The 15,209-nt window shown below is 40.1% G+C and overlaps 1 protein-coding gene across 1 annotated transcript; it reads right to left on the reverse strand.

Moving 5' to 3' along the window:
- Positions 1-2,923: 2,923 nt before the first annotated feature.
- Positions 2,924-14,567, reverse strand: LOC141900048 (growth/differentiation factor 8-like). Its single transcript, XM_074786755.1, has 2 exons — positions 14,240-14,567; positions 2,924-3,813 (listed from the first exon to the last, which is right to left on the reverse strand). The coding sequence occupies exons 1-2, from the start codon at positions 14,565-14,567 to the stop codon at positions 2,924-2,926; spliced, it is 1,218 nt and encodes a 405-aa protein (XP_074642856.1).
- Positions 14,568-15,209: the final 642 nt, after the last annotated feature.

Genomic DNA, 15,209 nt, shown 5'->3' on the forward strand with positions numbered 1-15,209 from the left:
ATTTTCTGGATAACGGGACTATCAAAAATATTTTCAGTCTACACCCGGTTACATCCGTCGTTATTATGGCTATAGATATACTTAGCATTTTTTCGCATTTACTTAATGAGTAAAAAATTGTTGACATATATTTGTACACGTTCTTATATAGCAAAGCAGCTGTGGAGCTGCGTACATTATTCCTAGATTGAAGAGATGTCTATTAAGGAGAACGACAAAATCCATGCCAGAATGATGCGAATTTATCTAACAACGAACTCGACGTGTATTTAGAATTGGACACGGCTGGTGGTCGATAATCTGTTCGCAACGAAATACGCAATTTCGAGCAAAACGCATCTGCACTTCGCTGATAATGTGTCCCAAAGGCGCCGGCTACCGAACCCATCCATTCAAAGCGAGACCCGTCTATAACACGAGACGAGAATCTACTACCAAAGACAAGATATCCCCGTAAGAATATTAATGTCCAAGAAGTATTGAGAACGAAAAAAAAAGAATCGATTGCGTTCGTTATTAGCGAAATTATTCGATGAGCGCGCTCCGCAACAGAGCCATCAATGTCGGCTGCGATACTTCAGAGCAGACATTACTGATCAAAAACTATTTCGCCAATACAAATCGACAAGCGGGCTAATTATATCTACTGATAGGATTCTTTGTATATTTTTCGAAACACTTAACTTTGGTTTGTGTTACAGACTTTAAATGCAATGTGGTAAACCGCAAATACCGTAACTTCCTCGTATTCTAAAATTACTGAGCGTCCGATAAACCAATCCAAATCTTCAGCTTTCTCGAAATCATAATAAAGTCAAAGTGTTCATCAATGGTCTACTTAATTTTCTTATTTTTGGCCGATGAAGGCACAAAACTTATTCGCGGGCGTTATGGTCGTTTGGTACATAATTCGTGATAGCAATAATAAGTATATATACATTATATATACAACATATCACTATGAATATATACGGTGTTATTTTGTTGCTATGTAATCATCACATAGGTTGTCTAAGCTCCGAGTGTAAACAAATGCACAGATAGCCAGGAGCCAAATTAGTTACAATGTTAAATCATTTAGGAGACAGCCTGTGATCGGGGTCATAGGAAATATTCGAGAACCTATTAGACATCAAAGACATTCTCAGGCCGAAGAATTTCATGTTTTGAGAAACAGAATTCTATCCGATATATTTTTCTGAATTTTCGTCGTAAAAATGCGCTAGAATACTTTTTTTAAGGACAAAGGACTGTAGTACGGTAGACGCATTTTGTTTTTATTCGTCACGAGCTCGCGGAATTCCGGCGCGGCTGGCTTGCGAAGCGATTACCTTTTCCCAGGCAATTCGGAGGCGCTGAAACCTAATTGTCAACGGCCAGAAAAAAAATCAATCTCCCTCAGACGATAACAAATTGATGTGGGACATGTGGTCAATTCATTGCACCAGCCGACTCTCGTACTCAACATAGATTAGTTTATTTTTCCGCTTGCGTGGCCGCGTTCGCACTGATTTCCCTTCCAATGTATCGGGGAATTACGTTACAGTGAAATGAGCAATGAAGGCATCTGATGTGATAACGCCGCGCGAAAAACGGTTTTCACCCCGAAACCGATAATCAGTTGCATTCTCGCATCGCACGACGTGTTCGCGTGTCGTGTGTTCTCTTTAACGAATTTAATACAAATCGAATTGAAGTGTTGGCGCCGACAGAACCCCGACGAAACGTGAACCATTCGTCAATTGAGGAAATATTCTGACCTTCAAAACTTTGATTTCATGACGGTCCAAACCACAAAAAGGTAGCCAGGGCGAAATGCGGTTTTCGTAGCTAGTCAACCAGTGGTCGGAACTGATAACCGAACGCACTTAGTATTTCACAATGTCGGCCATCTTGAACCTAAATCCGAACTATAGCGACCGTGCTCATTCCCGTGGTAGACCATTTCCGGAACATATAGTTCCCACTAACTGACATTCGGTTCGACTATAGTCGACTAACTCCGATTACCGAAGTTTGCCCAAGCACACGCTCGGAAAATGGGCGAAGATGTTCTTGTTTCGCCCATAGCCCTCACACCCGCATGTTTAAGGTGTCCGTACAAATGGCACCGATCGATAACGAAAATTATAACGGCACATTTTCTTCTCACGTCATGCGATCAAATAATACGAAATTTCCCGAAAAACCAATACCGAACGGGAAATATAATGCCGATTGCGCCATCAAAATTGATTGTCGGTGACACGATAGTTTGGCGGGGTGATTGGTAGTGAGCGACGCATCTTTTTGTCCGACTACTAGTACGTAGAATAACCATCGACATGACGATGCTCTTGAAAAATTGCTTACGACATGCAATGACGCAAATCGAATGAGGCTCAAATTATTTCGGCCAACGATACAACGAAATCAAATCTATTCAACAATCATCATCGCAAATCATGTAGTTACAACTGGCTACTATGTTCTTTTGACATAATCTTCCGAGTTATTTTCTGTGTGTGTGTGAGTGCGTGTGTATCATATGGCTTCTTGACAGCAAAATGGCAGTGCTTACTTTATATAACTGGTTACATACATTTTTACATATTATTCTAAACCTTCATTTTTGAGATTCCACGTTTTTTCAACCATGTACAATATATACACCTCGTTTTGTTCGTATGGACACTTATTATTACATTTTTACAAAATAAGTTAATAAATAGTTTTACCAAAAATAAATAATTTATAAATAATTCAGGGAATTCACAGTGTACGTATTAAAATATCACGGCTGTAGCCTTATTTTCGTTACAAGTGTTCAGCTCGTAGGCAGTGGGCCACCAGTGATGCTCCGTTGCACGCGTCTCTATATTTCCACCCAAGAGTAGCAATGATCACAGTGTTCAATCCATCTCGCACCTATCGATATGTCGTATCACGCGCATCGACATTCTTGCACGACCATATCTGAATAAAGGCTCACGGATAACTGGCCGTGTTCGTCGTAGTGGAGGAGATTCAACGGACGTAGCTTCGTGGCCGTGCAGCACGGCGCCGGGGCGGCCGCCGGGTTCATCACGTGAATCGCCGATTTAATGCCCGCGAACGTATGCGCCGGTTTGTACCGATGCGGACAAACGCCGTCGCAGTAGTAGGCCTTGTAGCCCTCGGGCGCAACTACCCAATTGTCCCAGCCGATTTCGCTGAACGATACCCATAACGGATACCGACAGCACCTCGACTCGCCGTCGCCCTGTCTGCAGTCATGTTTGATAGGACTCCGTTTCACTCGACCTAGTATCTCTTTCTCGTGAGTGTAAACACTGAGAGTCGGCAGTAACGCCTGCCGAGTCGTTTTACGCTTCGTATAATACTCGTTGCTTGTCGGAGTTCTCGTCGTCTTGCGACTCGTATAAAACTGCAACAACTGACTCATGTCTTGCGAATCGCACGAAATTTCTAATCCGTAGTTTTTGCGCGGATTTTCGATCCAGAATTGCACCGCTTCTTTGATGTCGATAACCTCCCAGCCGGTTTCCAACAGGGACGTCACTTTTGAGGTAATCAGTCGCCGGATCGGTTGATTGAATTCCGATTCGACCGGTGTCAACAATAGATACGCACTCAAAATCACCCGCTTACCGAAGTTAGTTTTATCCTTTAAGTTGTACGGAAACACGTGATTTTTGTATATCCTGAACTCGGCAGACGATACGTAAATCTCTCGGTTTGCATTGTCCGGCATGGAAATGTTTATTTGAAAGAAATGCCTTGACTGTTTCGACTCACGCCATAACTCATCTTTCACCATATATGGCGGCTCACCTAAAATAGAAAAAAAACAGAAAAACTTTTGAGAAACTTTTACGAAAGCCGCGCGGTCGCATTTCAAACAAGAATTTATAGCAATTTCAACCGTAGTCGCAACAGTCGGCGAAATTAGGAAAGATTATCCGTTCGTTATTGGGCGTCGATATTCCGTCATTCTACAGAAATATGAAACCGAACGCGCGCCAACGTTATTCTACAATTCCACACCAAGAATTATGTGTTAATGAAGATGCAAAACCACTCCAAACACCTCCACACCCGAACGCAAATTATATACCGCATAACAGGCAAAACGAGATATCGAGGAGTTTGACGGCTCAACAGGATTATCTCAAACTAGCGGAAAGCCCGTGGAAACCACGGGTGATTTTTAAAAGTAGAACTTCCGACTTATTAATTCATTGTACGTGTAGGAGCATTTTAAAGCGGCCTATTATGTGGTGGGTCACCCGTGCCCGTTGAAACCATATTGGATCACGGGACCCACTTGACCTGTGCCCAATGATACTGGGTCCCTCTTCTTCCCGTGGAGGCCTGTAACAGAGCAAACAAATATGTAGTACCGATATGATCATTTCATAACGTATGAATTTTATGCGGTTTATTACAAATGTTCATTTTGATATTCCGCTGATCATCGCGCGTGAAATGTGTCGGTTAAGCCTATATTGTGCACACAGCAGGCAATAAATCCGAAACAAGAAACAGATTTGGATGTTTGTGTTTCGGTGTTTCGATTCGCCCGCCATCGCACAACGCGTACGTTTCGATGGACGTGTTTCGTGTTTTAGAGAAACGCACATATAAGTCACGAAACAAGCCAGGAAAGTTTCGTGTTGGGAGTTTATGTCTGCTGTGCGCGCTGGGCCTTATGATTCATCATCATTTTGAGTATGAAAATTAGCAACTATTATGATATTGAGCTAGATATTTGAGTTCTAGAATCAGCAATTACAAAAGGAACACTAAATTTACGAATGACAATATGCGTCAACTTCTGAAAAAGAATTGAAAGCATAAAACGAACGTTTTTATCCCTCAACCCACTTAACAGCTACTATACAGGACGTTGTTAGTTGGCTAGTGGCCCCCCTAGAAAAGAAAAACCATCGACCAAGAATCTCTGCCCCTTCAGGATTTGGACCCATGAACCTCTGGATTGGAGTCACGCTAAAACCGATGGCCCACGCGGCAAACGACTAAAATAATATACAAATGAACAAAATGATCTCCAACCTTGTGCGTAAGGGATCTTGATGTATGAAATAAGGAAGCCAACAAAGTTAACCCACATCGAGTCGATTGCCGATTCAAACAAGTTGGATGATTGTTTAAATGAACTGGAACCGAAAATTTCCAATTATGTTCTTCGATTGAAACAAAAAATTCCTTAGATTCGACCGCCGATCGCACAACTATATCTGAACTTTGATTTCCGATTTCAAAATCAAACCCCCCGTTTCGTTGCCGGCAGGAATGGTGGGTTTCTAAGGGACACCAAATCGAAGCAAATCAAACGAATTCGACCAATGAAATAAAGTGTGAATCCCTATTTTAAGACCAAAACCGATGGCCGAAAGGCTGCTGCGTTCTTCCTACAAAAGGCCAAAGGTCGACGCTCACATGGTTATTCAAACTATTCATGTATCATTAGATCATTCAGTTTGTAAACGTGTTTCTAAATTTTCTAACGTCAGAAAAGTTTTCAACGAAAAAAAGAAACGATAGCACAAAGAAATACAGATGCGCATTCTCCCCGAGCGATTCGATATATTCGGCTGCTAGAAAGACTTCGGTTTACGAAGCGATGCAAATGTCACCGTTCTCTAGCAATCGTTACATTTTTCCTTCTCCCTCTCGCGCCATGAGTAAGAGGGCTATTAGGAATGTAATACGAAGTGCCTTCGTCCTGATCGATCCGAGAAATACCTCAAAATCCGCGCAGTGGGATGTTGAGCGGACTCTGTATTCAAACAGAGTATTTATTTTCCCAGGCACTGCACGCTAATGCTAGCGCAGGTACCGCGCGGCCACTGTATCAAAGACTGCCCAATTTCTGCGGACGTGATCGAAATGGGAAATGCGTTACTTCCATAAGTGTCCATCAGAACACAACGTCAGACGCAAGCAAACCCGCTGCCGATGGTCTGCCGCGGCGGATAATCGAAAATGAAATTAAGCCTTAGATCAGCGAGGAATTGCTTGCCAAATATTTACTTTTCTCTTCGATCGAGGCTTTCTCAAGGACCGCGGCCATATTCTAGATCAATATTCCAACTGAACTTCAAAGGTGTGAAATTAATTCTAATTCGTGATAGAACCCGCACTTCGGTTACATGTCTTAGCAGAATTTGTCATATAGTATAATATCACTATCTATTTATTAATTGACATCATTCGAAAATCAGATTGAACTCAAATGAAGACGCAGCAAAACAAAATCTCTTACAGCGCAGTTTTCTTCCATAATGCGCCATTTTTCGATTCAACGGTTATCAAAAGATAAGTAATATTTTTCCTTGTATGCAAATGCACTTACCTGGCAAAAAAGTATAAAACCGTACAACCCTATTAATCAGAGTACATTTATGTTTGATCATAGACATTTTTCGCTCACCGGAAACCGGATGATGTCATATTTCCGAATTAGGAAATCACAATTCGTTGACGTCTCGCCCAAATTTGGGGTTCACTGATAATTCGCTTCGTTAGCAAGTGCTATCAGTTGAAAGCAGTCTAGAAAATTGTGTCTTATCGAAAAACGAGTAAAAACTTCCCTCATTTTATTATAATAGTCATGATACGCACGATGCACATCGTTTATTCAAGTGTTAGCGAACTGTAAGCCAAACCGCACAAAACGCAGGGAAACATTGAAAGACAGAAATACGTTCTCATGTCTTTGTGTTTCCCTGCACCGTGTGCATTTTTATGGCTAATACGCCGTTGTTTTTAAAACTTTTAATTCATTTCTCAAGTTTACGTTGCCAGTTTAGAAAACAGTGAATTAACTGAAAGAAACATACAATTTATGTATCGCCTATAGCCTTTTTTGTATTTGCATAAACGTATATTATTGTCCGAATGAATTCATCTATATGCAAAATGAAGATAATAATTCCGTGATGACCTTAAGTGTCACCGGAACAGCGGAATAAGCTCAAGCCGAAAAACAGGAAGATGGCGTCAAAATCCGTCGGAAATAGAGATGTAGCACATTCAATGAACTATACAAACGAATTTTGTCGTAATATTCATAAGAACCTCTAAGAGGATTTTAAAAAAAGGTCTCTCATTCTTTGAACCCGTAAAAACCGTAACAATAATGTTTATATACCATTGATACCTAGTATGTGTCGGTGTGAGTTGATTTGCACTACGTATATTGACGTTTGAAAATAACAATTACAAATATGAATCTTGGCGTTTATTTTGCAATTTAAGATATGTCATCATATCATATGTTTCACGAATTATATGCACTACGTCGTCGATATGTCGGGGCTAGACTGGTTGCCGGTCATTCAATTCAATTGTCGATACATTCAAAACCAAAATAACTTTATGATCGTTCATATTATATAACTTATATACTACTATTTATGGTCGACACTATTAGCAATATATATGTTATTTAACAAAGCGTCCATAAACTTTCAAATTAGTTTTCTTGTTCCACGAGTACCATTAAGTTTTAGCTTACTGCAACATGTTTTTTTTTGCATTACAGACATATGTACGTAAGTAACACCATGGAGATTTTGAATCATATTCGTCGAAGGAGTCTATTACCGATTTGATGACCTCATATCATATAATTTGGTTGTGTCCAAATTGTCTCTAGAAAGTAAAAATCAAAACTAAACACCGTAAAAAAAGGTGCCAGCAGTGCGTCATCGGAAATTCATAAATGAACTACTCTCCATTATAAACGCATCAATCTACCGCAGCCGAGTGTTGCATGCCGTTCGTCAATTAATAAGAATTGAAAATGCGACAAAATTAACCGCGTTCGCAATTCGAGCTGCGAACAAGAAAAATGCCCAACATCAGATAGCCGTCCAACTGATTTTGAAAATTGATCGACCCCGCATTCATGTAGGCGGATATCTCTGTTGGTGACAATTGAAGCAATTAACTCCTATTCCAACTGTTTGATTCATTGTTTCATTCGTCTATATACAGTGCAGAAATTGGCACGAAAAACAACAAGTATTCTGGAACAACTTAAACCAGGAAAAGATCAAAACAACCATAAAGATAATCATCCCAATTCATCCGCAGAGCTGCCAAGCACTAAGTGCCATGAATGAATGATAATATGTACAACATTATAAACATAATTTCTTTAGTTATAATTTCTTAGGTACATAGGTACATGAATAAGATGACAACCCCAAGCCCTTGGGAGATGTGCCTGATGGGGTATTGCCCTGTCAAGAAAGGAATTAATAAGCTTAATGATAATCACATATGCAAAGGTTGAAGTTGAACTTCAGCAAGAAGTTGAATTTTTCCAGTAACAAAATGTTCATATTGATCATTAATCAATGGAAGGACCCCAGTAACATCTTTCATATTTTTTGTATGCATCACACAAATCAAATCAGTATTCTTTTGTTATGAAACAGTAAAAAATACTGAAAACCAGGAACAGTTGGCAGCTCTGCATCCGGATTAACGATCCCACGCGTTCTCACAAAGGCTTCATTTTCTAGTTACTGGAAATGGGGATTGTCTTTATGGGTGGAGCAATCAGATTTTGATTCATCGTCGTATGATTGGCGTGAAAATTCAAATACTGACGTACAATAATTAGAATGAAACGTTGGCTACTATGAAAAGAAATAGGGATTGACTTAAGGTATTTAATTCATAGATTTCGTTTGATTTGATTTGCTTTGATTTGGTGTCCTTGCAAACCCACCACACCTGCCGGGAGCGAAACAGGGGTTTGATTTTGAAATCGGAGATCAAAGTAGAGATATAGTTGTGTGAACGGCGGCTGAATACTGTATTATTTGTTTTTTTTTCAAATTGAAGTACAAGTCTTCCAACTAGCCTGAACCACAGATCTCTTAATGAAAGGTGATCAGTTATTTACCAGGCATCTAGATTGGCATATGATATCAACATATATAAGATCTTGTATATTTTTGGTCGATGCTATTCTGATGACCGTTGTGATACGGTCAAGGAGCTTTCCGAATGCGGTGTACTCAAGTACGGTTAATCATAAATATGGTAATCAATATATTATATGTATACCAAGGCATTGCTTCCAAATTTTTGTTGCGTGATTCTGAAAAAACAATACCGTAGCGTCGAATAACAAGAGTTTTGCTGATTTAGTAAAGTTGATTTAAGTATTTTGACGCCGTAAAAACCGTTACAATAATATTTATATACATTGATACCTAGTATGCGTTATTTAAGGGGTACGTGTGAGTCGATGTGCACTACGCTATCGATATTGGCGTTTCAAAAATAACAATTAAAATTGTGAATCTCTGAGTTTATTTTGTAATTAGATATATTATATAACTCTCATAACTATCTCATTTTTGATGAATTTTAATGATTATTTTTGAGAGGATGTGCACTACATCATCTATATATCGGAGTAGACTGGTTGCCGGTCAATTCAAGTAATTATTGATATATTCAAATCCAAAATTACTTTATTGATCCTTACTAAGATAAGTGTAATTTTTCAAGGTGGCAATAAACCTTGAAGTTAGTTTTCTTGTTACGGTAATGCTTCCCTCATCTTGAACTATTATGCGTTTTCTTAGATCACTCGTGAAATATCATATCAGTTCGTAAATAAATCAAACTGTTCTAATCCGCGTTACACATTCACGATACGATATCAGTACTGTTCGGTTATTTCGAGCCCGTCGTTTTTAAGTCATTAGCAATGCCCTCTAGTTATTTTTGAGTGAGCTGGCGTAAAGCCAAATGAGCAAGAGCAAAACAAGGAAGTTAACGTGTGCTCCCGCCACAAGACGGAGAATTTACATCAAAATTGTCCGTAGTTCCTGAATGGGAGCGTAAGTGGGAGAGGGGTTATACACGGCATTTTCCCGTTAACATACAAGTATATGTTAGGGTACGGTATGGGATGGACACGTAATTGAAATGAAATGCGGCAGATTGACATCCGACGGTTGAACCAACAATAGATTGATAGATAATAGTGGCCGTGATATCATAAGTTTCGGCCAAATTATCATTATCCTGACCGGGTTTGCCAATTGCTAATCGCATCGCCGGATATATGATGTACCGGTACACATAAAAGAACATCAGTCAACATCGTGGGAGTAGTTCTAAACACCGATGCCTCTATTCCGATCCTTTAATCGGGGCTAATTTCGCTGGCTTTCATCGATGGCCACGGAGGCGATAAAGGGCCTTCAGTTGCCGCGTTCCAACGCCATATCTATGTCGACATATCGCGATATATCGCGTCAATTCGACGTGAATATGTCGACATATCGCGACGTTTTGACGACATATTTCGTTGTGTCGACAAAGCGAAATTTGTCGTCAAACCGTCACGATTTGTCGACATATTCACGTCGAATTGACGCGATATATCGCGATATGTCGACATAATATCTGACATAAATATGGCGGCTTGTTGAGTTTGAACGCGACAACAGTAGGCCGCTTATCGCCTCCGTAGATGGCAGGAATGTAGAAAACAAAGAGCACATAATATACTGTCATCGTGACGACCTTACATCGACATCAGAATTTACATCCATTAATTCCATTCTTCTGAGGGAAAAGGTGATACGCTTTAATTCAACATCAGTCGCCAAATCCTCACTAGCTGGTGTCGTAATTTCCTAATGTGACGCGGTAATAGTTTTCTGTTTTGTTTAGTGTGCACTACACCGATTCTTTCGACCGAAAACCATTCTCATTTGATCACATTTTCCGTACTTTTCAAAACATCATGAGGTTTTCCTGCTCTATGAGATATTTATTGCGACATGCGTGATAATAAGCGTTTTAATTTTTCTTGAGGATGTTTAACGTAAATACGATGTCTAATTACACTAAAAGGTTATCGGACCTTCCTGACCAACGTATTCATTTCGTGTACGTAAATAAATATTTCAGCTATTTTACTAATAGTCAGGAACATGAATGAAAGTAAATGTTCCCCCGTGCATAGAGCATCTTCTATTGTTTCAAGGCATTATTTGCATATAGTATGGGTAAATATCGATTTAACCGTGACATTTCAAGGAGAGCATTGAGAGACATGTACACCGATGCCTCCTCAGCAGAGGAAATCGTTTTTCTCGGAGTCCAATAAATTTACACCTTCTTTATCTATATTTAAACGAACTTTCTACAGCAATCATCTGTAATGCCATTGTGTACCGGCATTTCTGTCAACCTAATGAAAAATCGAACCACGTGTAACGCGGTACAGTTAGTCGAGCACGAATACATTTTTCAACCCGGCATATACATACAAGTATCTATACGAATGTGTTCATGAAAACGATTATCAGATTTTGTTTTACCCTAAATCATCCGATACCTTCTTTCAACCCGTCCACCAGCCAAGAGTCCTAAAATTATTTCTAAAACAAAACCCATCTGAGCAACACTTCTTTTACTCACAGTTTCACAACTGATGTCTGCCAAAAGTTCTATGGCTCCCTGACAACATTCCCCTACAGTCCCACAAACCTCTACGACCACAGTCACACAATAAGCCTTCCAAACAACAATTCACTAACTCACTACGGATTATTCCTTTCCCTAATTCCTCCGACAGTTCTTCGAATAAATTCTAACAGCCCTAAATGCCAAGAGTTCCACAACCCTGACCAACATTCCCTAGACTCATTCATTCCAACAGTTCCATATAGATAATTCCAAAATTTTCTCCACCTCCAACCAACAGTTATACTAGTTCCTCAATAATCACTCAAGACAACAGTGCCACAACTAAATATTGCCAACCAACAGCCTGAAACCAACAGTACCATGAATAACCTCTAACAATCATTTTCTCAACTGAAAATTCCACAACAACTGACCACATCGAGCTATAACTAACACCCCTCCCTCCCCCAACAAACAGCCCCGCAGACAAATCGCAACTTCCATCAACACATTCATCAAGTGAAAAGCGTGAATACCTAACTCAAGATTTGATGAAGTGAAATCCAAAGTCGTCCCCACAAAATATCAGCGCGATTTGTGCGTTACCATCACTCAGGTTAATGAGGCAATTAGCTGCGCGGATTTTTACGATGCCATTCCGCAATGAATAAGTGATTGCGTGCGTTGACTACACATAGTAGAAATACTAGTATCACATTTACGCTAACTCTTTTAACCAATCTGAACCTTAATCAACACGAAGGACCCCGGCTATATCGCCGTACGGATATCATCATGTGCATCGTATACGTAAAAAAAGAATCCTATATAAGTACCTAGCGAATCACCTGGCATATGGTTACGTCTTAAGTTTTAGTGATCTGGGACTTCGAAATCTTATTGCATTCCAATTTGATATGATCTTTCAATTCGATATGCAAAATTCACTAAAACTTGAAGTTAATCACAATCCAGATTTATCTAACATTCATAGGCCTACGCGTCTTGGTAGTAGTAATAGTAATTTTTGCGCCATTTTAGAAAATTCTTTAAAATTTTATTCTACCTCCATAACGATTAATGAAGCATGATGTATGATGTTGTGTTAGTGTCAGATCGTGTCGGAGATGTTAAAAAGCTGTAGTAATTTGCCCTGGAATTTCACAGAACTATAAGAAGAGAATCGTTAATGTTTACGTTGATTATTCAACTCAATGTCACCCACTTAATGTGTGCCGATGTATATGTATTTTATCGCGAATCTAGTTTTGCATTTAAGTCAGTACACGTAAACCCCAGGAATACTAAGACATGCAGGAAAAATGTGACAAGTATTTTGCCTTGTTCTGAGGTTCGTAAACCGGCTGTTTCTTTCGACAAAGAAAGTACCGAAAACTCCAACAGTTAAAAATTGCATTTAAAAACGAAAGCCACAGATCGAAGGCTATTAGACGATCGTAATTCAGCTAGACCCACATTTTGAACGGAAAAGCGATATCTACGGCACTATAGGCGCGCCACGATTATATAGAGGTCATGGTCACTGAGCAGAAGATATCTGCGCAATGCGTAGGTGGATTTCCTTGAGTGCGCGTACGACTTTAAGTCAAAATTATCTGAGGTATTTCTAAAATTCCACCGTACGTGTTATCTGGACGGCGACCTCAACTGCTGGAATGTATCTAAGAATGGAGAAGCGTTCAAAACATAATCGCGAACAATGTTTCTTGCTAACCTTCTTCCGTACATCGCCGCGTCAGGAATGCAATTCACGCGTGCCAACCCATAAATACGATTCTTAAACCGATCGAGTTTTTGATTTCTTTGCAAAGCTTCTTTCATATGATTAAGTGACCATGCCATTCTTTGCTGTATTTATATCTATACTATAATTCTTTCGTGAAAAATGTTAACGAAAAAAATGCTTACGAAATAAAAAGATCAACTACATAGGCCTTTTTACTACGTACGTCAACCAAAGTATCAAAGAAATTACGGAATGAAATAAGAGAACGATCTATTGAGCAATGGAAAAATGATTAAACGACGATTCGAGAACTCGTGTTCTGATTGATCCGAATCGAAGGCCCTAAAGGATGGGCTATCACGAACGGACATGGTGACATCCGGAGTCACGCGAAAGGCATTCCCCAAAAACTCACGTGGCACGTGTATTAATCCGTGACAAAGTATGATGATATATTACGTCGGTTTTTGGAGTTCAATTTATTGACTTAAGTAATTGACACGCGGGTACTTGAAAGCGGGTATATAGGTACATACTTATACGTTCGTTCTAGAAAGATATCGACTCTTGCGTGTGTGTGAGAGAGTGTACGGTAAAAATAAAACGATGAAATTCGTAACGCGAGTGAACGTTATACACACTAATCAATCGGGGTGATTTTTTCCGCTGTTTTATCGTTCTCCACCAGCTTGGAGTCATCGGTATATTAGCTCGTTTATCGAACAAATTTACTACACGCGCGGGAGAGTCGAATTTACACGACCACTATAGCTGCTGCGGCGGCGGTGGTGATGTGTGTGATATGCGCGATGATCCTGGGAACGATAACACATGGCGCGAATGGTCCTGACACTGCGGCGGAGAGCGCGCTATAACTACACACAATCACACGGTTTACCTTGCCGTCGCTAATTAATTAACCTAAGTACTCTCCCAGGGTTTTACCGTTCGTTCGAGATGTGTGATGATAAGAAGGAATGCGCAATAAATTTAAAAAAAAGAAAAAAAGCAAACTGACTGACTAACTGACTGACTCACCTGTGTCGACGTAACTGTGATACCTTTTCGCCACGAACTGTTCAGGTTCGAACAGATCGTGAACGGAGCCTCGGCTGTCGGCGATACTTTCCTTGTACATTTTGATCATTTTCCTCTTGTACTCGATCGTCGTGTTCACGTGCGATACATCCGGAATATGCGAGATTCCCAGTTTGGTTAGAATTTCAGTTTTGATCGCTTCGATGCGAGCGGCTTTCAGTTTCTTGTGGTTGATATGGTGCCGGTAAGGTCGAGCGCTACTAGGCCTTTCAGTAACAAACAGGAATAATGCCAACATAACGCATATCATCCCTTGCAATATGTTCATAATTAGAGCCACTCAAGTCGTGAATATATTGGACGTGACGTGCCCGTATGGAATTTGCCGGTCGCGGTCATCAGTAACGTTTTTGTGTATATATGTCGGCTTTTTGATCCTCCGGTGACGATACCACATACGTATATATTAAATGAAACCCTTTTCCGACGCGCGTTTTTTTTTTTAAATAAGATATCGAACGATTCGGAGCGAATTGACAACGATTTTTGCGCTTTAATTCGCTAGTCGAGATGCTCGACGCATTTCTTCGACGACAAAATACTAGTTCAAGGTGGCGACCGATAGACCAATCCGAACTCGTCACCGATATAGTGATAAATGCTACTGTTGTTAAGAATCGCTGCTGGTAATCTATATGTCTTGACCATTTTGCTACGGAGACAAATAGTACGCTAACGACACCGCGACCATCGGCTGGTGTTGAGAATATTCGCCCGTAAAGAAACTTCTGTCAGTCGGCTCGGTCCAGTTTTCATCTTATCGTCTCCAACCGTTCACAATCTGGCGAGTAATATATATCACGATATTACACGCCGCTCGTTTTAGGCGTTGATTCATACTTGCAAAATCGCTTGCAACCGTAACTCCGACGAGATAAAACAAATACCGAATCGTACGAGAACACTCCCC

The sequence above is a fragment of the Tubulanus polymorphus genome, chromosome 2 (genome assembly GCF_964204645.1).
Source record: "Tubulanus polymorphus chromosome 2, tnTubPoly1.2, whole genome shotgun sequence".
Classification (NCBI taxonomy): domain Eukaryota; kingdom Metazoa; phylum Nemertea; class Palaeonemertea; order Tubulaniformes; family Tubulanidae; genus Tubulanus; species Tubulanus polymorphus.